At 52.1% G+C, this 27,370-nt stretch overlaps 1 protein-coding gene across 2 annotated transcripts in view; it reads right to left on the bottom strand.

The window, feature by feature from the left end:
- Plekhm2 (pleckstrin homology and RUN domain containing M2) overlaps window positions 1–27,370 on the bottom strand; it is a 44,779-nt gene that overhangs the window by 4,691 nt on the left and 12,718 nt on the right. Inside the window, exons 2-12 of one of the 2 annotated variants that reach the window (XM_052716467.1) lie at window positions 16,060–16,166; window positions 15,723–15,832; window positions 15,191–15,290; window positions 14,558–14,645; window positions 11,732–11,918; window positions 9,889–9,948; window positions 6,178–6,406; window positions 1,089–1,943; window positions 884–953; window positions 663–753; window positions 323–387 (exon numbers count right to left, since the gene is read on the bottom strand). In XM_052716467.1, the coding sequence (XP_052572427.1) occupies window positions 323–387; window positions 663–753; window positions 884–953; window positions 1,089–1,943; window positions 6,178–6,406; window positions 9,889–9,948; window positions 11,732–11,918; window positions 14,558–14,645; window positions 15,191–15,290; window positions 15,723–15,832; window positions 16,060–16,166 (1,962 nt within the window). The remainder of the gene's footprint in view (window positions 1–322; window positions 388–662; window positions 754–883; window positions 954–1,088; window positions 1,944–6,177; window positions 6,407–9,888; window positions 9,949–11,731; window positions 11,919–14,557; window positions 14,646–15,190; window positions 15,291–15,722; window positions 15,833–16,059; window positions 16,167–27,370) is intronic. The other variant, XM_052716468.1, reaches the window with a different exon arrangement.

The raw sequence follows: 27,370 nt of genomic DNA, 5'->3' as shown, positions 1-27,370 counted from the left end.
AAACCACACAGGGCTTGGCCACTGCCCAGCACAAGGGGCATCATGGCCAGATTGAGGGTTGACTGGGATCCAGAAGGGAGGAACCACACATTTGGGGTCTGACCAAGATCTGGGGTCTGGCAGGAGTGAGGGAAGATGGTCAGAGACCTGGTGCAGGAAGAGGCGTCTCTGCACTTGACTCCTGTCTCCAGCATGTGCACAGAGGCCTCTGTGGATGGCGGTGCCCATACCCAGGATGGACCTTGCTCTGCAGCTCTAAGCATGGGTGGCCTGAGAAGCCTCATACCTAGGAGGGTACACCAACTGCAGAGCCTGGACTCACCGACACATAGTCAAGTTCATTGTAAGAAACGGCCTCCTCCACCAGGTATGGCTTCTCTGTGGCCCCTGAGAGAGGAGACCACAATACCTATTACCCTGGCTGGCCTTTTTCCCCTCCCGCAGCCTCATTTTCTAAGACCCAGCCCCCTTGCAGAGAAGACCCCCTCCTTACCCTGCAACGTGAAGTGACAGTGTAGCAGAGAGACAGACAGGGTGCTCAGCCCAGCTAGCAACACCTCCCGTGGGACACCTTGTCATTAGTACGTGCCTTTAGTGGGAGTGGGGGAGGGCTGGGGGAGGGGAGCTCAAGCCCACCCACTCTGGCCTGGGGTGGCAGGCACCTTTCCGAAGCAAGTAGACGTAGCAGTCCGTGAGCAGCACATACAGCAGCTGCAGGTTACCCTCCATGTGCCCAGTGCTCATCCGGATCATCTAGGAGCCGAAGCAAACGGGCATCGGCTTGAGCTCCTGCTCTGCCGGACCTGCACGCACACTCAACAGTGTGGCTGTCCCGGCCTGCCTCTGCTGTACTGCTTGATCATTCCCCAGTTCGGGGACTTACTTTGAACAACTGCTCTTCGTTTTCTCTAAAGACATGGATCATCAGCAGGAGTAGGTGATTGTTGTCTACTCTGTGACAGGGACAAGGGTAGGGAGGAGCAGGGGTCAGGCAGGAGGTGACCTGCCTTTCCATCTCCCACCAGCAGGCTAGACCTCCCATCCCTGATGGACTGGCAGATCCTGCAGCAGGTGTAGACAGCCCTCACCTGAACTCTGAGGGGTGTGTCATCTCCGAAGGGCTCCCCTGGCCCTCATCTACCCCGGAGTCCTCAGCGCTGCTCAGACACGGACTGGGCTGGTCTCGCTTGAGCTTGCAAAGGGCTTCCTGGGTTCCAAGTTCAGGCTGGGACACAGGTTCAGGCACAGGCTCCTCGTTGACCGGTGGCACCTGGGTGTCCTGCTCCTGAGGCTCTGGCTCCTGAGGCTCCCCTTGCATGTCCTCTAGGGGCTGAGATGCCTGCCCTTCTCCTCTTCCTCCCTCTTCTTCTTGGAGAGCAGTCTCAGGGCGACCAGGAACATGCAGCGGTTGGCTAGGCCCTGCAGGGTCATGGTGGCCGCCACCTGGTGCAACAGTACTTGGACTCTCGACCGTAAAGCGGTAGAAGTCCATTGGGGCTGGAAGCCCCTCACTAAAGTCGCAAAATGGTGGTTTCTCCGGGGCCTCCCCGGGAGAGCCGGTCCGAAAGGACTGATCTGGGGGATCAATGTGGGAGCACCATGTGCTGGGGTCCAGCTGTCCATGGAGCTTGTCAATGACCTTGCTCAGGGGCTGTCCCAGGCACTCCATGGAGGTGTCCTTCATCTCGGGGATCAGCAAGCCCATCTGGCTGAGCTCTGAGGGTTCACTGCTCTCAGCTGCACTGCTGGACCCTTCCCCTTGCTCCTGCGGGGAGGTAAGTGTAGTATCTGGCAAGTCCCGCCCCAGGCTCGGCGTGCCCACAAGTCCGTCACCATCCCCCTGCCTAGGACATTTCTGGTGGCTAGAGGTGGGGTGCGGCGCGCTTGCCTCCTCGTCCAATTTGGTCTTTTTCTTCTTACCAATTTTCTTCTTCTTGGTGACCCTGCGACGGCAGTGACAGGGAGGGAGTTAATGCTTTAGTACCCACTGGGTACAGGCTGGGTCAGAGAGGCAGTCCAGAGGGTATGTGTCCTGGGCAGTACAAGGTGAGAGACCTAAGGTGTCCTGCTGCTGGCAGAGATGGGTGGAAGGGACAGCCAAGAGAGGCATGCATGGCTCCCGAGCAGGCCTACAAATTCTAGCTGATGGAACTGAGGTAGCAGCCAGGCCTGTGGTGCAAACTTGCGGTCCCAGCACTTGGGATGCGGAGGCAGAAGGATTGTAAGTACAAGGGCAGCCTAGGCTACACAGCTAGACCCATCTCAAAAAAAAAAAAAAAAAAAAAAAAAAAAGAGGAAAAAAATAATCTGAGCCGGGTGGTGGTGGCGCACGCCTTTAATCCCAGCACTCAGGAGGCAGAGCCAGGTAAGGATCTCTGTGAGTTCGAGGCCAGCCTGGTCTACAGAGTGAGATTCAGGACAGGCACCAAAGCTACACAGAGAAACCCTGTCTCAAAAAACAAAACAACAACAAACAAACAAAAACAAAAAACAAAAAAATCTGAGCTAGGGGCTGGAGAGATGGCTCAGCAGTTCTTCCAGGGGTCCTGAGTTCAATTCCCAGCAACCATATGGTGGCTCACAGCCACCTGTAATGAGATCTGGTGCCCTCTTCTGGCCTGCAGGGACACGTGCAGACAGAACACTGTATACATTATAAATAAACATTAAAAAAAAAAAAAAAAATCTGAGCTAAGCCAGGCCTGGTAGCACAAACTTTTAATCCCAGCACTCGGCAGGCAGAGGCAGGAGGTCATTTGAGTCAAGCCTAGTTTACATATTGAGTTCCAGGCTAACCAGGGCTACATAGTGATACCTTGTCTCAGAAAACAAAACAAAAACAAAAACCAAACCAAACAACAACAAAAAAAGCAAAAGCCAAACAAATCTAACTGAGCTAGTTATGATCGTCCAGGAAACAAACGTGGGCCACGGTTAGTTGGACCAAAGACTCTCTACTCAGTGCTCCTCTTAGGAAATCAACAACAGATCTATTAGGTATCATTGGGAATAAATGATATGCCCCCAAATGCCTCAGAGTTTCTGGGTTTGTCGTCTTGGCCCTACTCTTCGGTTCTAAGATGGCTGGGATGGGCCCGGCTAAGACTTTTCAGGGCTAAGTCTCTAAAGCTCCTGTGAACTTTAACCAACATGAAAAAGTTTGTGTGAGCAGGTGTGTGTGTGAGAGAGAGAAAATGTGTGTGTGTGTCCCAAACCCAGACCCTAGAGGGTAATGCTCCTGTCTCAGGCCAACAGATACAATGGGATATGGGGCTTCTTTCCTCATCTGGTGTGGAGAGTTCTCAGAGCAGGGCCCAAGGGAGGTCAGGGAGCTGAGATGGTTCTAGCCACAAGTCCCCCCCCCCCCCCCCCCCAGCACACCTCTGTCCATGTGTCAACGAGTCCCCACCCAGCACACCTCTGTCCATGTGTCGAGTCCCCCCCAGCACACCTCTGTCCATGTGTCAACGAGTCCCCCCCACAGCACACCTCTGTCCATGTGTCAACGAGTCCCCCCCACAGCACACCTCTGTCCATGTGTCAACGAGTCCCCCCCACAGCACACCTCTGTCCATGTGTCAACGAGTCCCCCACAGCACACCTCTGTCCATGTGTCAACGAGTCCCCCCGCCCCCAGCACACCTCTGTCCATGTGTCAACGAGTCCCCCCGCCCCCAGCACACCTCTGTCCATGTGTCAACGAGTCCCCCCCGCCAGCACACCTCTGTCCATGTGTCAACGAGTCCCCTCCCCGCCCCCAGCACACCTCTGTCCATGTGTCAACGAGTCCCGCCGCCCCCAGCATACCTCTGTCCATGTGTCAATGAGTCCCCCCCTCCCCCAGCACACCTCTGTCCATGTGTCAACGAGTCCCCCCGCCCCCAGCATACCTCTGTCCATGTGTCAACGAGTCCCCCCCATCATACCTCTGTCCATGTGTCAACAAGTCCCCCCCCCGCCCCCAGCATACCTCTGTCCATGTGTCAACGAGTCCCCTCCCCGCCCCCAGCACACCTCTGTCCATGTGTCAACGAGTCCCCCCCACCCCCAGCACACCTCTGTCCATGTGTCAACGAGTCCCCCCCACCCCCAGCACACCTCTGTCCATGTGTCAACGAGTCCCCCCCACCCCCAGCACACCTCTGTCCATGTGTCAACGAGTCCCCCCCCACCCCCAGCACACCTCTGTCCATGTGTCAATGAGTCCCTCCCACCCCCAGCTCACCTCTACACCTCTGTCCATGTGTCAACGAGTCCCCCCCCAGCATACCTCTATCCATGTGTCAATGAGTCCCCCCCACAGCACACCTCTGTCCATGTGTCAACGAGTCCCCCCCACAGCACACCTCTGTCCATGTGTCAATGAGTCCCCCCCACAGCATACCTCTGTCCATGTGTCAACGAGTCCCCCCCACAGCACACCTCTGTCCATGTGTCAACGAGTCCCCCCCACAGCATACCTCTGTCCATGTGTCAACGAGTCCACTCCCCGCCCCCAGCACACCTCTGTCCATGTGTCAACGAGTCCCCCCCGCCAGCACACCTCTGTCCATGTGTCAACGAGTCCCCCCGCCCCCAGCACACCTCTGTCCATGTGTCAACGAGTCCCCCCCACCCCCAGCACACCTCTGTCCATGTGTCAACGAGTCCCCCCCGCCCCCAGCACACCTCTGTCCATGTGTCAATGAGTCCCCCCCATCATATCTCTGTCCATGTGTCAATGAGTCCCTCCCCAGCACACCTCTGTCCATGTGTCAACGAGTCCCCCCCTTCCCCAGCACACCTCTGTCCATGTGTCAACGAGTCCCCCCCAGCACACCTCTGTCCATGTGTCAACGAGTCCCCCCGCCCCCAGCACACCTCTGTCCATGTGTCAACGAGTCCCCCCCACCCCCAGCACACCTCTGTCCATGTGTCAACGAGTCCCCCCCACAGCACACCTCTGTCCATGTGTCAACGAGTCCCCCCGCCCCCAGCACACCTCTGTCCACGTGTCAACGAGTCCCCCCCACAGCACACCTCTGTCCATGTGTCAACGAGTCCCCCCACTCCCCCAGCACACCTCTGTCCATGTGTCAAAAACATGACCCATGAAGTGGACTCAGCTAGAACCAAAACTAGAGAGATCTCAGAATGTATGCTGACTCCCAGGCACCGCCAGGCTGGGGCAGGGGGATGGCAAGTTTGAGTCTAACCTGGGCTTCATACACATATACTGAGGACCCTTCTCACAAAACAAGTACTGCTGGGAAGAGGTCTGACCCACGGTGGTTCCTGGCCCTGGATGGGCTAGACAAAATGCTCAGAAGCCAGCTACGGCTGCTGTCCAGATCAGTCCCTCCAGGGCCTGGAACTTACTCCAAGATGGATGCTTGTGTCCCTCTCAATTCGTGCATGGGAACCCTAACCCACGGGTAATGGTACCAAAGGGGTGTTTCTGAGAGGTGCTAAGGTCATGGGGCAGAGCTCTGTGAATGGGACCGTGGCCCTTACAAAAACAGCCCGAGAGGTTTCTCCACTCTGACATGTGAACACACACAAGGTGGACACGTGTAAACATGGAAAGGGTCCTCCTCTCAGGAACTGTGGGTGTGGCACCCTCACCTCAGCCTCCAGAATAAAGACCTGATGTGGTTTGGTGAGGTGGCGCATGTCTTTAACGCACTCAGGAGGCAGAGGCTGGAGGATCTCTGTGAGTCAAGGCCAGCCTGGTCTACAAAGGGAGTTCCAGGACAGCCAGGGCTTCATAGAGAGACCCTGTCTTAAACAAAAGAGGCCTGGCCAGGTGTGGTGGCACACACCTTTATTTCAAGCACTCAGGAGTCAGAGGCCAGAGGATCTGAGTTTGAGGCCAGCCTGGTCTACATAGTAAGTTCCAGAATGGCCAGGGTTGCACAGAGAAACCCTGTCTCAGACAAAAACAAAGTCTGCTCTTCTGCTGTTTGTCACCTGTCTCTGCCCTTGGTGACAGCAGCCTCCCTGGGACAGATCTTCTGATCCCTGTGGCCCAAAGGACTGTACAAGGTGTGAAGGGGCTGCTTCTTAAGTCTCAGTGATGTCCCCTGCCCTTGGGACAGTCCCCGTCTTCCCTGGACTACATGGTGAGCCCAGAGGTAGACACTGGGCACAAGGGGCTGACTCATCCACCTTCTCCCAGGCCCTTCCTTCCCTGCTGACCTGATGACTTCAAGCTCCGTACAGGCATCTGGCTGGTCTGGGGCCTGGGCCTCGTCCTTCTCCTGAGAGGTGGTGTGCACAGGGGTGGTGTCAGATGATGACACAGCCTCACGCTGCTCCTCATTGAAGGGGTTATGGCGCTGGGTGGGACTCTTGGTAGATGCCTTGCTACTGGTTAGGTCCGAGGCAGTGGAGCGGGGGCCGCTGATGGTGTCTGTGAGGTCTCCATCTGCAAGGACAAGGGGACAGGACACAGACAGCCTGTCAGCCACCAACTGGGCCCCAGAGGATGCCTTATCTCAGGGGAGGTGGGCTAGTTCCTCCCAGGGAAGCCTGACCACGGTGGCCCTAGTTCAAGAGCAGAGGCCCCAACCCACAGGACATGCAATTAATGCTTTTGGAGCCAAATGATGGGGACACCCTCTTCTCTGTCACTGGGAGCCCTTAGTACTCACACTTAGCCAAGTTCAGTTAAGGGTCCACAGTGTGAAACAGCTTCTAGCCTAAGCCCTGGGCAGGGTGACTGAGGCTTCCCAGGGTGGCTGGGACCCCAAGAGGAGACAGGTTGCATACCTCCTAGGATAACCTCAGAGCCCTCTGATGTAAGGATTGGGGGTGCCCAGAAGCCCCTCAACACCACTCCTTGTGCAAAGTGATACCCAAAGTCCTCTGCAAGCCCCCTCCCCCACAGACAACAGGGAACATAGGAAGCAAGAAGAGCAGAAGAGAGAGACAAGGGAAATGAAAGCGTGGGCTGGGGAGCACAGGGGAGGGGCTGGGGACACAGGACCCAATACAACAGAGACAGATCAGGGACAACAAGATGGGATGCAGGGAGCAAGGGGTGAAGGGGCTGCCCCCCAAGACACTTCGCAAGCTCTTCACAGGGTATTGACTTTTCTCCCCCAACTCCAACAGCACTCCTGGGGCTCTACAGAGCCAGGCACCCCTCTTAGGGTGAGCTGGAGGACGCTGCTGCCTTTCAGTGAGGAGCGGATCCAACTGGCCTCCTCCAAATCCCTCTAGTCTAAATCACTGGAATAGGTGGACGGGGAGCACCAGTGTGGTGAGTACAGGGGACCATTTATCTGGCGGCAGATGGGAGCTACCCAGGCAGAGAGCTGGGACCTGGGACTGCCTGGGTGAGGGCTAATGGCCACTCATACTCCAGTAGTTGGCATGTGCACATCTTGCTGGCCATTACCTCTGCAGAAGTGGGAGGAAGAACACGCTTCCCTAAGCACACCGGAAGGGCCTGCTGGCTGACACCGTACTTGGTTTCTCTTGTTTTAAGTGGCTGTCTTTTCTCATTTTTATCTTTTTGAGATGGGGGTCTCACTATGTAGCTCTGTCTGGCCTGGGACAATCCACAGTCCTCCTGCCTCAGGAAGGGTTAAAAGTTATTACGTCTCTGTCAGGAACATGCTAGGTATGCTCTTCCATTTTCCTGATTGGAGCCTAGCTCTCAGAAGGAAATGATGCTTTCAGACCCCACAGAGGGCTCCCACGGGGACAGAGGTTGCAACCTCTCTTCCCCTGAGCACCTGCAGCTGCTTGTGGAGGGGTCACGAGAGGTGAGTGAACAGACCTCAGGACATGGTAGGTGTTAAGCCTGGATGCCTAGCAATTTTATAAAGAAGCTTAAGACCATGGATCACCCTACCCAGCCCTGCTCAGGGCCCCAAGTTTGGAGATGCCCCTAAGTCCTTTCCTCCAGGCTCAAGGAGACAGTGGTGTCTTAGCTAGGTGAGCGGCCACAGTGGGCCAGGGAATTCTTCAGTGTGAGGAACTTCGAGAGTCACCTCTGCAATGAATATATAACCCTGCCTGAGCCTGGCCCAGCCTGAGCAAGCTGGGCTATTAGTTCCTGAACAAGATCTACAGGGCTGTGGAGGAAGGTCAGAGGTCATGGTCTGCCTGTCAAGTGACTAAAAAGTGTGTCAGGAAAGGGTTAGTGGTTAGAGCCAGAGAGAAAAACCAACGCCGACATTATGCTTCAGAGGAGGCTGAGAGGAGAGAAGATGTTAAGGTGGAATTCCGGGTCTCACATTACCTGCACTCAAAGCTACCTCCTTGGCTGAGCAATACAATTTACCTCTCAGTGCTGGAGCCCGTGTCCCTCACAGCTAAGCTAGTTCACAGTCACATCACATGGGAAACACCAGCTCTGGTCCACTGCTGAGAGGTCATCCTCGGGGGGGGGGGGGGGGGGGGGGGGGAACCCCACCTCAGGTAAGAAAGGGGTGCCCGGGGCAGGAGCTCTTTGGGAAGGGAGTCTGAGACAGCCTCAGATTTAAGGAGCAAACATCCACTGCATCAAACAGAGAGCCTACTTGGAGTCAGTACTGCCACCTGGGAGTTGTTGTGTGAATTTGTCCAAGCCCAGCTGTGGGGTCACAGGCAGGAAAAAATGCCCCCACAATGCTGATGTGCAGGGCAGCATAAGAAGCTAAACTGCTTTAGAACTCCAAAGAGAATCTCCTTGTTGGAAGCTTTCACATTGACTTACTTATGGGGCGGGGCATACTCGTGTGTGCATGGGGGTCAGAGGATGCTGTGTGCACATAGGGGTCAGAGGCTGCTGTGTGTACACAGGGGTCAGAGGATGCTGTGTGCACATAGGGGTCAGAGGCTGCTGTGTGTGTACACAGGGGTCAGAGGCTGCTGTGTGTACATAGGGGTCAGAGGCTGCTGTGTGTACACAGGGGTCAGAGGCTGCTGTGTGTACACAGGGGTCAGAGGCTGCTGTGTGTACACAGGGGTCAGAGGCTGCTGTGTGTACACAGGGGTCAGAGGCTGCTGTGTGTACACAGGGGTCAGAGGGTGCTGTGTGTACACAGGGGTCAGAGGCTGCTGTGTGTACATAGGGGTCAGAGGCTGCTGTGTGTACACAGGGGTCAGAGGGTGCTGTGTGTACACAGGGGTCAGAGGATGCTGTGTGTACACAGGGGTCAGAGGATGCTATGCATGTACATAGGGGTCAGAGGATGCTGTGTGTACACAGGGGTCAGAGGATGCTGTGTGTACACAGGGGTCAGAGGGTGCTGTGTGTACATAGGGGTCAGAGGATGCTATGCATGTACATAGGGGTCAGAGGCCATCTTGGGGATGTTAGTTCTCTCCTCCCACATGTGGCTTCCAGGGAAAGAATTCAAGTGGTCATGCTTGGTGGTGACAAGTACCTATACTTGCCAAACCATCTTGCTGACTCCTCCCTGTAGGGAGTTTTAGCTATGCCTGGGCGGTTTCCTCACTTAGATCTCAACCCATTAGGGAGAGCCTGAAAGGATCAAGCCTCCATCTTTCTCCTGGATGCTCTTGTGATAAATAGGAGGTTACAATCCCTGTATCTCAAAGCATCACTTTTCTAGATCAGGTTTCCACTCCACTGAACCAGGTCTCTCACATACACCATTAGTGTAACGACGAGGACTGGAATCAGAGGGTGGCTTGGTGTCCGGGCAGGGGTCACTCAGTGACTCCTGAGGCCCCCAGGGAAAGGCAGGAATGCTCCCTGAGAGAAGGGCTCCTGGGCTAAGGGCCAAGTTCCCCTCCTGCAGAATTCCACCTACTCCAACACCAGCTGTGGCGTCGTTATGACCATGGGCATTGTTATAAGTAATAAGAAGTTGATTCTGAAACACATGCAGCAAGCTGGGCGGGGAAACGTTGCAAACCAGGAAAAGAGGGTCACAGAGGACTCTGTCCCACCTTCCCAGTCTGTGCTGGGTACAGACGGCACTGCTGGAAACACATCTCCAAAATCATAATCTATAAAAACGAGGGACAAAACTCAAGATTAGAAGCGGGCGGTGGGAGAGGGTCGGGGCAACGGGTGGGAGGCACGGGGAGAAGAGAGAGGGAGAAGAACGTTGGACACGTTCTCTAGCAGCCGACGGTCACCTCGGCTGTCCTGAGGGCCACTCCTTCCCAACCCAGAGCCTGTCCTGGCGCACAAGAACCTGAGTCTCCTTGCCCCTCCCCCTGTGGCCCTCGGGGTAATGAGGTCCTGTCCTTCTGGCTAGAGTTAGTATAAGCTCCACCCATGGATGGCCTGGCCGCTTCTTCAAGGCCTGTCCCTCTGACTCCTCCTCCAGGGTATCCCATGAGGCCCACCCAAGGAGACTGGGTGGCTTCGTCACTTGTCCCATAAGCAAATAAGTAGTGCAAATCTTTTTATTATTATTAGTTCTTGAAACATATTTTCATGCAGCCCAGGTTGGTCTTGAACTTGTTACATAGTACAGAATGACCCAGAACGTCTGATCCTCCTGACTATCTTCTGAGTGCTGGGATTACAGGTATGCCCCATCAGGCCTGGTGTGTGTGCGTGTGCGTGTGCGTGTGCGTGTGCGTGTGCGTGTTGTGTAAACATGGGTTTGCGTGAGTGTGTGGAGATCAGAGGACAACCTTCAAAAGTCACTTTTCCCCTTGTATGGTGGGTTGTCAGATTTGTGTGGTGTGGCAAGTGGTTTTTAGCCACTAGGCCATCTCACTGGCCACAAGCTTGGGTTTATGCAGTGCCGGGGATTGAGAGCCCAGGGCGTCATACATGATAGACCAGCGCTCTACCCACAGAGCTACACTGCTAACTCCTATGATGCAAATCTTGCTGAAACAAGTCTGAGAGTGGGACACATAACCCATGCCCAAGCAGAACAATGAGGGAGGTCAGGTCACAGGGGAGGCGGCCAGGGAGCTGAGGGAGTCCGCGGAGCCTGCCTCCCCCGAGGCGAGGTTGGGTGAATGAGGTCAGATCAAGGAAGGCTAGATCTCACTGCAGTGAGGGCAACAGCCAGATTTATGAATGCCAACACCTAAGGTTTGAGGAAAGCCAGGGTTTTCTAGCCACCGATCTGAGTTAAAAGGATTCACTTATGGTTTGTCAGTCTCAGGGGACAGGTACAGCCATCTCTGACCCATGGAGGGGCACTAAGAGGGATTGCCCAAGAAACCATGGGGGTTCCTGCCCCTCAGACTGCCTGCCGGTCTCTCCTGGGGTTGCTCAGCCTCTGCATAGAACCTGCTGCAGGACAACCGTGCCCAGGCAGCTGATGGCTCAGCCCTGACTCAGACAAGATTCCCAGGGCATATTGCTGTGACTCTCTCCTTGCTCAGAAGACTGCCCCTGGGCATAAGGCTAGAAACTTCTAGGAAAGTTAGTAAGGTTCACAGGGCCTGATTTTTCCTTTTATTTTATTTTTTTTATTTATTTATTTTTTTTTTTTTTTTGGTTTTTTGAGACAGGGTTTCTCTGTGTAGCTTTGCGCCTTTCCTGGAATTCGCTTTGGAGACCAGGCTGGCCTCGAACTCACAGAGATCCACCTGGCTCTGCCTCCCGAGTGCTGGGATTAAAGGCGTGCGCCACCACCGCCCGGCTTAATTTTATTTTTTTTTTTAAGCTACCACAGAAATGAAGATCTGGGAAATGATCAGCTCTGTTCAACTGCAAATCCCAAACACCAGAGAGACATTGTCACTCAGCAAGGCTTGGGAGGCTCCAGAGGTCACTTCAGGATACAGGCCTAGTTCCTTTTTCCCAGGGGCCACTTACCCTCACTAGATGGGGCAATGGCGCTGTCATCCCATTCCAGGTTGGTGGAGGTGACAGAGTTGAAGGAGTTGAGGGACAGGCTGTCTGAGCCATGGACTGAGCTGGGAAGGCGGTCTTCGAAGTCCAGCAGGTACTGAGGCTTATAGTAATCGGGCATATAGGGGGCCAGGTCCAAGTAAGGGGCATCCTGGGGAGACAGAAGAGGGGGAGGAACGTTGGAGAGGAACCTCAGGACAGCCAGCAAACAAGGCTTGGCAAGCAGTCACCAGAATCAGGATGGGAAGGAAGATGGGGATCTCACACACACACCACATGATACCACACAGACACAGACACACACACACACACACATGATACCACACAGACACACACACACACACAGACACACACAGACACACAGACACACACACCACATGATACCACACACACACACATACACACACACACCATTGCTGTGGGATGTTCTATATGGCAAATGTGTTGCTGATTGGTCAATAAATAAAACACTGACTGGCCATTGGCTAGGCAGGAAGTGTAGGCGGGACAAGGAGGAGAATAAAGCTGGGAAGTGGAAGGCTGAGTCAGAGAGACACTGCCAGCAGCCATGATGAGAAACAGCACGTGAAGATGCTGGTAAGCCACGAGCCATGTGGCAAGGTATAGATTAATGGAAATGGATTAATTTAAGCTGTAAGAACAGTTAGCAAGAAGCCTGCCATGGCCATACAGTTTGTAACCAATATAATAAGTCTCTGAGTTTACTTGGTCGGGTCTGAGTGGCTGTGGGACTGGCAGGTGAGAGAGATTTGCCCTGACTGTGGGCCAGGCAGGAAAACTCTAGCTATACACCATGCTCTCTTAGGGAAATCAGTGTGCTTCAGGAGTTAACTAGGAAGTAATTGCCCTAAGGAGTAGGACACAGTTCTAAAGCTTTGGATGTGATGAGTGTTGGCACAGTAATGCTTGCCTGAATGCATGCACAGCTGGGTTCCATCATCAGTGCCACAAAAAAGGAAGGAAAAGATTCATCAGAATCCCGCCAGAGCAGCTACCATTCCCTTGACAGCTCTCAGCATTAGAATCTCTCACTGTCTCTGGTTTCTACCACTGCCGAGTCCCACCTGCAGCAGGTACACGGGTCTTGTCGAGCTCAGGTCTATGAGATGCTCTGGCCTCTTTGGGGTCAGTATTGTCCTCGTACAGGCACAGCCTCAGACATGCAGTTTTGTTGTCTATGGCTTGTTACTGTAGTCTGGAAATATTAAGTGAAAACTTCCAGAAATAAACAAGTGATAAGTCTTCAAAATTTTTTGGAGCTAGACATGTGGTACACGCCTTTAATCCCAGCACTTGGGAAGCCGAGGCAGGTGGATCTCTGTGAGTTCCAGGCCAGCCAGGGATACTTAGTGAGAACCTGTCTCAATAAAGAATTATTTATATTTTATTATTTTGTGTGCATGACGTATGTGTGATGGTGGTTGGGGGAACACAGACATGCCACAGGACTTGTGTGGAGGTCAGAGGTCAATGTTGTGCTTGCTCCTTTGCTTTTATGTAGGTTCTGGGTATTGAACTCAGCTGGACAGGTTTGTGTGGCAAGTGTTTCACCCCCTGAGCCAAATCACTGGTCCTGTTTTTGTTGCTGTTGTTATTATATTTCCAATAGGATTTCATGAATCTCAGGCTGGGCTTGACTTTGCTATACAGCTGAGGATGGCTTTGAACCTTTGGATCCTCCTGACTCCTACATAACTCATACATGTTTTAAAAAAACAAAAGCAAAAACTCTTAAATTGTTATAATTGTCCTGCTTTGCTACTATTGTTGTTATCTCTTACAGAGGATAGCTTTTTAGTTTAATTTTATCCATTTATTTATTTATTTGTTTGTTTGTTTATTTTCAGGATGGGTTTTTCTGTGTAGCCTTGGCTGTCCTGGAACTCACTCTGTACACCAGATTGGCCTCAAACTCAGAGATCCACCTGCCTCTGCCTTCCAAGTGCTGGGATTAAAGGCCACTCATCAGTTTAAGATTTTATAGTTAAGTAAGTGTTTATATGTGTCTGTGTCAGGGTATGCGCACTTGTGAGTGCAATACCCTCAGGCGCCAGAAGTGGGAGTCAGATCCCCTTGGCACTGAGGTTACAGGTGGTTGTGAGCTGCCTGTCACACAAAGGTGCTGTCAACTAAACTCAGGTCCTCTGCAAGAGCAGTACATGCTCTTAACCACTGAGCCATCCCTCCAGTCCCTGTGCCTGATTTACAAATTAAACTTTAATACATATATGTGTGTGTGTATATGAAAAAACACAGCACATACAGAGTTTGGTACCATCTGTGATTTTAGGCATCTGGGGGGTAGAGTCTTAGAAAGTGAGCCCTGTGGACATGGGAAGGTCTATCCAGTGTCCAGTGTATGGTCATGAAGGAAGCTTGAGAATTTGAAGAGGGGTTGAGAGCTCCTGTGGAGAAGCACGGAGCCAAGGACGCTTGTCAGGATTGCAGGAGTTTGTCTTGTACCTCTCAGACACTCATGTCTTAAACACAAAGGTGAGTCCTTCTGAGCTATGACAATTGAGGCCAGGTGGCTTTTCCCCAGGTGTGTAGAGAGACAGGAAGACACTGAAGCAGGAATCCTGGCCATGAGTAAGCCAAGAGAGTAAGCCCTTCCAGCCAATCCCACTGACCCTAAAGGTGTCCTTTATCTGAACACACAGGCGTTGCCAAGGTCAGCCACACACAACAAACTCCAGATGGACTAGAAAAATGAAGTCCTTCCCAATGCCCTCTCATCTTCCTCCAGCATCAAGAACCAAGGTGTCTCACCAGATCCAGGTCGAACCGAATAAACTCCAGCCCAGACACCAAGGTCAGGAAAAGAGTCAGGTGATCATGGCTGCAGACCAGGGCATTCCTGCCAGACACAAAAAACAACCCGGGGATCTCTGAGTCTGGTCACCAGCCTGGCTCGACCTCACCAGAAAGCCTACAGTGTTGAAACTGGACGGGTGACAGCCCACCCCTGGAAGACACCCAGCTTGTTCGGCCACGCCCCCCCCCTCCAGTTTCTCTTGTTCATATTGGCTGTGAAGCTTACTAAGTGTCAGAGATGGGCCTGGAGCATAAGGCTTATCAGGTTCTCAGTGCCTGCTCTGAACACTCTGTCCCTGAAGTGTCCCCAGCAAAGGGGAAGGCAAAAGTTGAGCATTTGGTCAGCCTGAGTTCAGGGTAGACACCAGACTGTTTAGGGAGCCCAGCTGTCTTCTGGAGGAAGACTCTGAGTACTTCTGGAGGAAGCCACCAGACAGCCAGCAAGACTCCAAGACTCTCTGCCATCACTGTCAGGCCCTTAGTGTGTGATACCAAGCTAGGCCTCTGTCTCTATGTGACAGGAGGCTTTGGGTTGAGGTTTAGGGAGCTGGGGGCCCAGCAAGAAACAAGGGTGTTCCAGACACTCACCTGACATAGTACTTCTGCAGTAGACCCAGGTTCTCTTGGAACAGCCGCAGGTAGCTCTCCAAGGAATTCTCATTGAGAGCCAGGTAGAGCCAGGCGCGGCCTGCAGAGAAGGCAGGAGTAACTAGGCAGCCCAAGCGCCTTCAGGTCAGGCCTTAGCTTGTGGTCAGCCAGGAAAGTCAGCCAGAGCGCAGAAGGCACGGTGGTGATCGGGGGTCGGTGCTTTTTTGAGATATTCACGGACGCTGCCCGACCCTGCGGGCTAACACACTTCTATCTCATGCACTTGGTCTGGGACTCCAAAGGAATCCAGTGTTCTTGTGGCTCATGTTCCCCTTTACTTCATCAGTGACACACCCACAAACTGTCACATGCACAGGGAAAAAAATGAGGCTTTGTGGAAGGCGCTGGCATTTGAACCCCCACTGCCACTGGACACTACAAGGCAGATAGCTGCCTCAGGCTGACCTGGACTGGACCTGAGCCCCAAGCTCCCCACAGGGAGAGCACAGCAAATGCCCAGTGTTCTACTCACTGCGCCCCAAGTTGGTGGCCACATGCTGTAGCACCTCGATCTGCTTGATGGCCTCTCTGCGGGTGAAATGGACCACCAGCACCCAGTAGCCAGATGAGAGGTCTTGCAATCTGTAAGGACAGGACAGCAGCTGGGCCCAGGTAGGGCTGCTTCAGGCAACCAGGTACTCTCCTTCCGTCCCCACCCCAGGAGCTTTCCTGCAGCTTGTCTGAGCGATACAAGTCTCTTCTGGTAAGATGACAAAGGACAGAGGCAGACAAGAACAGGAATGTCTCTCTGGGGGGCATTGGGGTCTCCACACCTGGCTCCATCACCCCAAAGAGCAGCCTGCACTCACCCATACAGCAGAGCGTGGTCCAGGTGCTCACACAGACGTTGCAGGACCTTGTCATGGTTCCGGATAGCAGGGGTCTCATCCTCACACGCTGCAAAGTAGCTCTGCAGCTGAAAGAAAGAGAATAATGTTGATGAGGAGAGCTCCAGGCCTACGGCATCCTGCGATGGTCAGGAGAGTTGACTTCCACTGCCCTGCTGAGCGCTGATCTTGCCCAGGAGGTTCCAGAGGGCAAAGGCTCTCAGGAGGAACTTCATATAGACAGCCTTGTGCTGGTGAGGGATGTCCAGCTCGCACAAGTGTTGGGTGGTACTAAGCTTTGGGGCAGGGCCATAGGCTTCACTTGCTGCCTGAGTACCACACACCACACACAGTGGTATCTGTATAAGTCAACCATGCACAGGTACATACATACACACACACATACACACACACACACACACACACACACACACACACACACACACACACAACTATTTGGTAATGTCTGAAGGCATTTCAAAAAGACTCCTAATCAGCTTTTTTTTTTTTTTTTTTTTTTTTTTTTAAATCATTTATTTAATGTGTAGGCCTGCTTGGAGCTGTCCTCTGTACACACTGAGGTCGAACAGACCAGATCACCTGCTCTGATGGCCTTCCTGCCAAGGCTGACATGAGCATTGAATTTGCCTGAGGAACCTGGCCAGATCTAGGTGTGTGCCAGATTCATGTCAAGCCCTATGCCAAGAAAGACACTGTTCCCAGGGCTGGAAAGACAGACAGAAAAAGGGGAGGGGAAAGAAGGGGAGAGAGACAGAAAGAGAGGAAGGGGAGAAGATTGAGCTCCCAGATGAGGTGCCCTGGAGCACCCCCAGCCCACCAGGCTGATGGGGCGGCAGAGATTAGCCAAATGGGAGGGGGCGAGAAAGCTTGGATCCTCAGGCCGGGTTCTATGCCACCAGATCAGGACCCTCCGTTCCTGTCGCCTTTCCACTGGCCCAGATGGAAAGTGCAAGAAAAGAGCACAGACCCCGAGTACTGGGGCAGGTTAAGCTCCCGGGACAACCGTATTCTCAAGTGCTCTCTGGAAGCAGCGATGGAGGTGGCTACAGCAGCCGAGAGGGACCAGCCACACCAGGGAGCATGTGCTCCTGGAGGGAGGCCAACCATTCAACTCCCACAACAGAAATAGTCTCTCTTCTCTCCGACCCGGAGCAAGGCCAGCAGCCTGGCTGACCGGGGACAGAATTCGGTCCTGAAGGGTCTGCCCACCCGTCATGCAGGCAGAAGGAGCAGAGGCAGGAAAGCCTTCTAGAGCGGTCAGATGGACTAAATCCACAAGGCAGCAGCCTGCTGGCAATGGCTGAAGGCGTTTTGGGTTTTTGTTTTAAATGATCCCCAATTGGCTATTTAAAATTTTGTGTTATTTGCCGGGCGGTGGTGGCGCACGCCTTTAATCCCAGCACTCGGGAGGCAGAGGCAGGCGGATCTCTGTGAGTTCGAGGCCAGCCTGGGCTACCAAGTGAGTTCCAGGAAAAGGCGCAAAGCTACACAGAGAAACCCTGTCTCGAAAAACAAAAACAAAAACAAAAACAAAAAAAAAATTTTGTGTTATTTATTTACTGTATACGCCTGTTTTATCTACATGTATGTCTGTGCACCACATGCATGTCTGGAACCCAAGGTGGCCAGAAGAGGGCATCAGATGCTCTGAACTGCAGTTACAGATGGCTGTGAGCTGCCATGTGGGTGCTGGGAATTGAACCTGGGTCCTCTGCAAGAGCAGCCAGTGCTCTTAACCCCTTAGCTATCTCCCCAGTCCCTGAGGGCATTCTTGCACACTTTAGTGTTACATCACACTGTTACACCAGTGCCAAGTTGTGTTCTCTCCCTCTCTGACGAGGTCTCACTCTGTAGTTCAGGCTGGTCTCAAATTCATGGTCCTCCTGCCTCAGTCTCCCAAGTGCTGGGATTCCAGATGTGTGTCACCACACCTGGTCTGCTTGTCTTTAAAATTATTATTATCATCATCATCATCATCATTATTGACAGAGTCATCATCATTATTGACAGAGTCATCATCATCATCATCATCATCATCATCATCATCATTGACAGAGACTTAAGGTGTAGCCCTGGCTATCCTGGAACTCGCTCTGTAGACCAGGCTGTCTTGAACTCACAGAGATCCGCCTGCCTCTGGCTTCGGAGTGCTGGGATTAAATGCGTGTGTCACCACTGCCCGGCTTTTTGACTGATTTCTTACAATTCTTTATTGTTATTTACTGTTTGTTGTCTCAAGTGTCCTTTTTCCCCATTGAGAAAATATTCGTTTTTACAGTCAAATTTGTCAATAATTCCCTTTAAAGGTTCTCGAGTCCCCCCACTCTGTTATAAAAGTGTCCTTATCTTTTATACCTTTAGGGTTTTACTTTGTTTGTGTATGGATGCGTCACACATGTGTGGCATATGTAGTCACATACCTGTGTGCCTATGCTCTTGCACAGAGGCCAGAGGAGTGTTGTGTGTCCTCCTCTCCCACCCTCCACCCTGTTCCTCTCAGGCAGGGCCCCTCCCTGAACCCTGACCTCATGTTTTCAGGCTGGCAGCCAGCCAGCCCCAGCCATCCTCCTGCCTCCAATCCCAAGAGCAGTGGTGTTACAGGGGGGTGTGAGCCGTGCCCAGCTTTGTTAAGTGGGTACTGGGATCTGAAGCCAGGTCTTGTGGCTGCTCGGCTAGGTTCTCTTTCCAGCCCGCCCCCCATTTACCTTATTTATTTAGAGGTGCTAACAACTGGGTCCACGCTAAGCAAGGCACGGCTTTTGGAGATGCTTGGTCGCTGACCTCCCCACTCCTTCCTTTCGCCTTCTGGGTTCACTCTTTGAGCATAAAGTTAAGGACCACCTGTATTAGTTCTGGATGGGTGACCCATTTTCTCATGGCCCAGCCTCTTTCCATGTAATCCACAAGTCAATGTGCCCTTTCTAGACTATTCTGTATTGTTAGTCTGCTGACTGTTCCTGTATCAGTCCCCATTTTAACTATTTCCACTTTACTCAGCACTTGGATATGGGCAGAAGAAGTCTACCTAGCCCCTACCCAGCTACTCTTTTCCAAAATTATTAGTCCAGCCCCTTTTACACTTCATTTATTTATTGGGGGCATGCACGCACATGTCACGTGCCCATGGGGAGGACAGAGGACAGCTTGCAGGAGTCGGTTCTTTCCTTTCACTAATGGATCCAATCTGGGGATCAAACTCGGGTCATCAGGTTTGGTGACAAGCACTTTTACACACTCAGCCGCGTTGCTGACCCCAAGCCATTCCTTTACAATCCAAGTTCATCACCATTACATTTTGGTTTTTGTTGTTTGTTGTTGTTGTTTAGTTATTTTATGCTGGTCGGAAGTGGCAAAAGCCTTTAATCCCAGCACTTGGGAGGGGAGGCAGAAGTAGGAGGATCTCTGAGTTCGAGGCCAGCCTAGTCTACAGAGTGAGTTCCAGGACAGCCAGGGCTACACAGAGAAACCCTGTCTCAAAAAATCGAAAAAAAAAAATGTATGTGTATGGGTGTTTTGCCTGCATATATGTCAATTGAACAGACTTTTGTGAGCCACCACATGAGTGGTAGGAATTGAACCCAGGTCTCTGGAAGAGCAGCCAGTGCTCTTAACTGCTGAGCCATCTCTCCAGCCACGCCCCCCCCAATCTTGGATTTATAATAGAATTATGCTGAACGCAGAGACTGTTCACACCGAGAGATAGTGTCTCACAATATCTAGTCTCCCTTCCCAGGAACACAGGCTCCACTCCCATTTGCTCTTCTTTATACCCTCGGGACTCTGACAGCTGTCTTTAGGTATGTCTTGTACATGTCAAGGTGAGTTGTAAATCTACACATGATATCATGACTCAGAGAGCAATCTGCAACGCTTTAAAAAAAAAGCACCACAGCCAGTGAGATGGCTCAGCATCAAAGGTGCTTGCTACCGAGCCTGATGACCTGATTTCAATCCTTGGAACCCACAAGGTAGGCAGAGAGAACTGACTCTCATAAACTGTCCTCTGAACTCCAGACATGTGCCACAGCATGTGAACTCACACCCACACACATGCAAAATAAATAAAAATGTAATAGAAAACTTCTAGGAAGGCATACTGCAATGGTGCAGAGGGCTGAGGCAGGAAGCAAGAGTGTTCAGCCAGGCACTGGGCACAGCAACACCTCAGAAAGTTACTTCACTCTCCTACTCATTTTTTCTCCCTTTTAAAATGAACTAAAGGGACTTTTTGAAGCTGAACTGTCTGGCACAGTACCTGCCAGCCTTATGTGGTTGCATGAAGTTATAAATGAAACAGAAAGCAGCACCAGCCATATTTCAAGCGCTCAGCAGTCACCCAGGGCAAGCAGCTCTGGCCTGGACAGTTCAGACGCACGGCACTGCCACCATGGCAGGCTGTCCTGCTGGCTGCTGCTGCTGGTTTAGGGGATCGGGAGTAAACAGCACCCAAGAGGCTCAGCATAGTTGGTGAGCAGCAAGCGGCAAACGAACATTAGCTGAGATGATGAGCGACCACGAACCCGGATTCTGTTACACCAACAGCGTAGCATCCGGCAAAACACACACTTCTGCGTGTACACGCACCCTGCTTTCATTTCTGCTGCTGTGATAATTACCGTGACAAAAGTCAGCTTAGAAGAAAGCGTTTATCTTAGCTCACAATTCCAGGTGACAGACCTTCATGGTGGGGGAAACCAAGGCAGCAGGACTTGACACATCACATTCACAGACACAAGCAGAGAGAAATGAATGTGTGCGAGTTAGTGTGAGCTTAGTCCCCTCTTTATGCTTACATAGCTCAGGCCCCTGATTAAGGAATGGTGCTGCCCACAGTGGGCTGGCTCTTCCCACATCAATTAACGTTAACGAGACAATCCTCCAGATGTGCTGCCCACAGGCCAGCCTTGATCTAGAAAATCCCTTGTTGACACTCATTCTGGGTCGTTCCAGATTGTGTCACGTTGACAGTTAAAACAAACCATCACAGCATGTGTATGCACGCTGTATGTATGTGTATGCATATTTGTGTGTGTGCACGGGGAGAAAGGTAGAGATTGACAGTGAGGATCTTAATTACTTCTCTACATAAAAAAAAAAAATCTTTGTTTTGAAACAGGGTCTTGCCATGTAGCCCTGACTGTCCTGGAACTTGCTATGTAGACCAGGCTGACCTCGTGAACTCAGATCCACCTGTCTGCCTCCCATGTGCTGGGATTAAAGGCGTGTACCACTCTGCCAGGCTACCTGCCTTATTTTTTTAAGACAAAGTCTCTGAACCAATAGCTCACCAAGTGGCTGAGCTACTTGGCCAGTGGCTCCAGAGATCTGCCTGACTCCGCTCCACTAGCTCTGTAGTTACGATGGGAGCTACCATGTGCAGCTTTTATGTGGGTCCTGGAATCGGCACCTGGGTCCTCAGGCTTGCACGGTAGGGCCTTTACCAGCTGAGCCATCTCCTTAGCTCCCTTTAGGCTGGTTTAGAATTTCTGTTATCTGAAGGCGGACGGTCTGGTGCCATGCTCCGGCCAGGCATAGATCTTGAAAAGAGCAGGAAGAAGAATGCCCATGAGTTGATGATGCAAGAGCTCAAGGAGCTTAGTCAACAGCTCGAGCTCAGCTCATAGCGGGGAGCTGGTCAGCAAAGCAGGCACAAAGGTAAACAAACAGCGCAGGAGCTCTTGGTGAGCTACAGAGAGGCCGCTGGCAACCACTTCCCACAGTGGCAGGCCTGGGAGAGCAAACAGTGGATGAGGACTCCAGAGGGATGGGACCAGCCGACAGGACATAATGATCAGCCTGGAAGCGCAGTTGGCGTCTTTTATGCCAAATGACTCTCTGGTTGCAATCCATATCTGCCGATGTGCTAATACCAGCTATAATCAGATCCGTCACATATTGAGCACTCGTTATGAGCATCAGGAAGGTAGCAGAGTGTGTAAGAGTGTGGGTCCTGGGATCAGATGTGGGTTAGATGCTGACTCTGTTCTCACTGGGTGAGCACGGGCAAGTCACCCAGCTGCTCCAACCTCGGTTTCCTAAAGGCTTCCAGGAGGCTTCAGATAACAGCAATACCTCGTTTATCAAAGGGCCAGCCAGGCAGTGATGGCACATCCCCTTCATCCCAACACTGGAGGCAGAGGCAGCAGGATCTTGCGAGTTCGAGGCCAGCCTGGGCTACATAGTGAGTTCCAGGCCAGCCAGGACTATACAGAGAAACCCTGTCTCAAAAAATCAAAAATCAAAGGGCCTCATAACCCAGCATGTGGAAGGCAGAGGCAGGCAGATCTCTGTAAGTTCAAGGCCAACCTCATCTACATAGTGAGTTCCAGGCCAGCCAGGACTACACAGAGAAGAACCACACACACACACACACACACACACACACACACACACACACGCACAAAAAGGCCTTGTAAACACTTTACAAGTGTGGGCAGCGTGATGTGGATGAGAGTAATGCCGCTCAGAGACACTGTTTCATCACGGCAGTCACACCACAGCTGACGTCACACAGACAGTAGTCATCGTGCTTGGCTTCAAAATCCCTGAAGGAATGTCAGAGTTAGCAGGTGTGGTGGCACACGCCTATCATCCCAGCACTCTGGAGGCTGAGGCAGGATTGAGATTTTGAGGCTAGCCTAGGCTACACAGACAGCCCTTACCTCAAAAACCAACACGAAGCAAACAAACAAAAGTTAAGACTCTGTTTAAATTCCTTTCTGATGTATTTTCAGGAGAGCCCAAGAAAGAGAAACTCAGCGCCTCCCAACCAGAACTGAGACATTCACCGCAGGACAATGTCCGGAGAGACAGCTCAGGGGTTAAGAGCGCTGGCTGATCTTGCAGAGGACCTGGGTTCGGTTCCCAGCACCCACTCAGCGGCTCCCTATGGGGGGTCTGTAACTCTAGCTCCAGGGGGCCCAGCACCCTCTTCTGGCCTTCATGAGCACGCACACATGGTGTGCATACATACATACATACGGGCAAAACATTCACACACGCAAAATAAAAATAAGTAAATCTTTAAAAGCCTGTAGATTTGAGCCTGTTTCTTGGATGATGGTCAGGGAACAGTTGGAAACCACGAGTCTGTGACTCTCCCTCTTTGTGTCTCCTGAGTCTCACAGAGCAGCGCCCCACTTCTGGGGAGAACTCCCCCTGCTGATTAGAGGGTGTCCTCTCGGCCAAGGCAGACTGTTTCAGAGTTGGCAGAACACACCATTCTGCTTGTGTTATCTATGTTGCCTTGGTGCCACAGTGCCAGAATTAAGCAGATATAACAGGTTAAATGGCCTGGAAGGCCTATGTAGCTCTGAAAATGGTGCTTGCCCATGGCCTAAGGTCTTGACAGAGGTGGCAAGCAGCATACACTGTGACCGCTGGGCTGTGACAGGAGTGGTGTCGCCTAAGGTCAGTTCAGCAGAGGCCAGAATCGAGTGGCTTGAGTCCTCAGGAGTCATATAGCTCAATAAATACTACAACTACCTAGTATGCATAGATATGAAATCCCCCCCGAGCCCAACATAGCAGTCTGGGGCTCAAAACCAGCGCCCTGTGCATGCTAAACAGTCAGACTATACTGAATCCATCCCCAACTTCAGATGCCATTCTTCACAGACATCTACAAAGTCCTGGCGCTTGTCACACTTACATTCCTGTGCTAAAGATAAACTTTATGCAACTATACGTTTGATACCGTATCAGGGATGATAAATATTATTTTAAAGCCAAGAAGGGCATGGGCCTGCTGTCCGTTCTGGGCCAGGGGCAATTCCTCCAAGGACGATCACTGAGGTTTCTAGGGGTTGAGTGCTCGTGTCTCAGCCCAGGAGCAACCGTGAGGCTGATATGGCTGAACTCGGGGAATGAGGATGGGAGATGAGGCCACGAAGGCCACTGAGGGCCAAATCATGGACAGGCCATGTAAGGGCTTCATACTTCATTTCCAGTTTGATGCGAAGCTGCTAAAGGCTTGAGCACCAGAAGATAACTTGGTCAGATGTGTGTCACAGGCTACTGTGTGACATGTCCAGACTGCAGAACCCAAGCTGGAGGCAGAGAGCTTGGTTGGGAGGGGGAACCAGGGCAATGGCACCAGGGTCACCGTGGTGGTGGAGGAAGTGAGAAGGGGTCAGACTGAGGGTCTGAAAGAGGTGTCCAGGAGTTCATCAATGGATGAGACGCTATGGATGAGGAAAGGAAGTGAAGGCAAGTCTAGGTTTTCTAGGCCCAGCCACAGAATGGTCCCATTTATAGGTCAGGTGGCACTCTGCCATGAGACTTGAAAGGGGAGCTGTCCAGGAGGTGGTAGGGAAATGGGTTGAGATGCACAGACAGCAATCCTGGATGCCGAGGTCAGGGAAAGGCTCTCTGAGTGCTGCCCAGGGGGTGCCATCCTTTGCCGAGGCAGCTCCACAGGAGCACTCGGAGAACTTGAGAAATACAACGATGCCCAGGCCCCTTCCTGGACCAACACAGCAGATTCTGGGCCAGACACTACCTTTCTTTCAGAATCCCCAGAAAGTCCCATGCATGGCTAGCTTGCTAGGGGAGCAGCAGGTGCAAGGACCCGAGGCAGGGCCACCCCTAAGCAATCTGACAGGGCTGCAGCCTGGTGGCTGAGGGGGCGGGGTGACACAGGATGAGGTCAGCGGGGGCAGCTGAGGGTCGGATCATATAGTATATGCTGCAGAAGCCATGTGAAAGAATTTCCAGAGAGGGCACCATGGGTTACCAGGGTCACAGTGGACAAGGACCTAAAAGGATGTGATAGGAACCTCAATGAATGGCCCTGGGGTGAGGGGCAGGGAAGTTCCATTGAATATGCTTTGCGTAAACAAGGCATTTTTTTTTTAAAGGACTGCAATAATTGGAACTTGAAACTCAGCAGATTCTTGATCTTTCTATTTTGAGTCAAGGTCTCTCGTAGGCCAGGCTGGCCTTGAACTTGCTGTGTAGCCCAGGATGACCTTAAATTTCTGATCCCCCTGCCTCCAACGCCCAGGTACTGAGATCACAGGTGTTGTTATGTCTGGTTTATGCAGTGCTGGGGATGGAACCCAGGACTTCATGTGTGTTAACTATGCTCTTTACCAATGGAGCTGCAACTGAGCCCTGATGACATTAAGGAAATGTATCACTGTTTTTTTCCCCCAAGATCTGTGTAGCCTGGCTGCCCTGGATCTCACTCTGTAGACCAGGCCTCGAACTCACAGAGATCCACCTGCCTCTGCTTCCCAAGTGCTGGGATCAAAGGCGTTCGCCACCACCCCAGCTATTATCACAAATTTTTAAAGGAGGTAAAGGTGGTATCAGGTCCTGTGGAAAGAAGAATTGTCTATAAGCAATGTGCACTGAAGTTGCTACAGATGACTAGAACATGTTCAAAATAATAGGAAATTAAGACAGCGGGAGAAATGGCAGAGAGGGAGGGAGGGACCAAAGGGCGGGAGAGAACAAATACCAAAAACTCCTTTGACCAGTTTTGCTAAAATGATGGTGGAAAAACGGGTGGAACAAGAAAGGCGGGCTCCATGGGAGCACAGGGCGGCCTCCTGGGACAGACACAGGTGGGCTGGTATGCTTGATTATGGGAGGATGGGAAAGTTCCCATCAGAAGAAATTTAAGAGCATCAAGATAAGGGGTTGGAGAGATGGCTGGGTGACTAAGAGCACTGACTGCTCTTCCAGAGGTCCTGGGTTCAATTCGCAGCACCCACATCAGGTGACTCACATTGTCTGTAACTCCAACTCCAGGGGAGTCAACCTCTCTATTCTGGCCTTTGCAGGTACCTGCACACGCATGGCATACTCACATAGACACATACACATAAATAAAACAATACCAAAAAAAAGCAAGATCAGCCGGACCAAAGAGGGGCTGAATATCACACTGTTCTGTGAAGCTGACCTTTTAAAAGGCTGCCTGTTTCCAGACCACACCCTGGACTGGCTAAGCTACTGTCCTCCATTTTGGGGGGAGGGTGTTCAGGCACTAGGCTCACGAAGAGCTTGTCTGGTTCATCCTAGACTCCCTTAAAGCCAGGAAGATGCACTCCTTGAGCGCCCTGGGGACACTGGCCATCACATGACTGCAGCAGCCTGGTGACTTCAGGGAACCGTGGGTGGCACTCGTCACCGAGCCAAGAGCTGTCTGGCGCAGAGCATTCTGATCAGGCCGGTTCCACTCTCTGTTCTGAGACCTCTCCTAGACACAAATGACTTAAGACAACACTGAATCCCATGACAGGCACCATGCAACCGTTGCAGATTGGTCCCTAACAGGAACTTAAAGGTGACTGTGTAAGATCATAAGTGGTCCAGTGCAAAGACGGGGGCAGGTGACCTCTTTTCTTGTGTCCTGGTCAGTCAGGACTGAAAGAGACCACAAAGCTGTCCAGACCGACAGAGAGACCCAGATTCCAGCTCTGCCATGGGCTGAGGCTGTCCTGGGGGAAAGGCGGGCCATACTCCTGTCTTCACAGGGCAGGATAAACCCCTGCTTCTACAATATCAGGAGAGTGTGCAAGGCTGCACAAAGGCTGTCTGAACGGCCTGGCTGCTAAGAGGCTCCAGAACGGGACATGCGCATCCCCACACCTGCCAGTCACAATGGTCTCTAAACCTGTGCCTGCCTCATCCTGCTCACTCAGGGAGGGTACAAGCCTACATATATAAAAGAAACAGCCTGGCAACATGGAAGGCGTGTTTCTCTTCTGTTGCTAGGGCTGGAGGTTACCCTGTAAACAGCAGTCTCCCTGCTGGCCTCACAGAGAGCACTCATATTCTGATCGCCCACTACTAAGGAAACTCTGGGGATTCCAGGTCCAGAAGCAAAGGAAAGAAAGACAGGTTGCTGCTTCACCGGAGTCACCCCTTAAATAACTAAGTCGACGGTAGCCACACTTAAATGAGCTCAAATGAACAGACAGAGCAATCCTCCCGTGCACTCGGTCTACACGTGATGCTTCCCTCACTCAGGACTGCTGCAGGGCGTGAGAGCAATCATGTGTCCCAGAAGTGACAGGGCAGTGTCTGCGTGGCGGTTTGGATTCTACTCCAGGCACGGCCACTGACTAGACAGACTGCAGGACTCTTCCTGCCTCAGCCTGTCCAGTGCTGGGATTACTGTGTGTGCAACCACGTCAGGCAACCCCTCTGGTCTTCACAGACACTTGCTCTTTCTGAGGCAGGTCCAAACCATTTACCATCTTGGGAATCGGTGTCCTCAAATTCTTATTCCTAAACTTCTCAAGAAGAGGTCAAAAGAGGA

This window comes from Peromyscus californicus, unplaced genomic scaffold (genome assembly GCF_007827085.1).
Source record: "Peromyscus californicus insignis strain IS unplaced genomic scaffold, ASM782708v3 Scaffold_5__1_contigs__length_169319896, whole genome shotgun sequence".
Classification (NCBI taxonomy): domain Eukaryota; kingdom Metazoa; phylum Chordata; class Mammalia; order Rodentia; family Cricetidae; genus Peromyscus; species Peromyscus californicus.
This window is presented reverse-complemented; position numbering and strand designations above follow the sequence as displayed.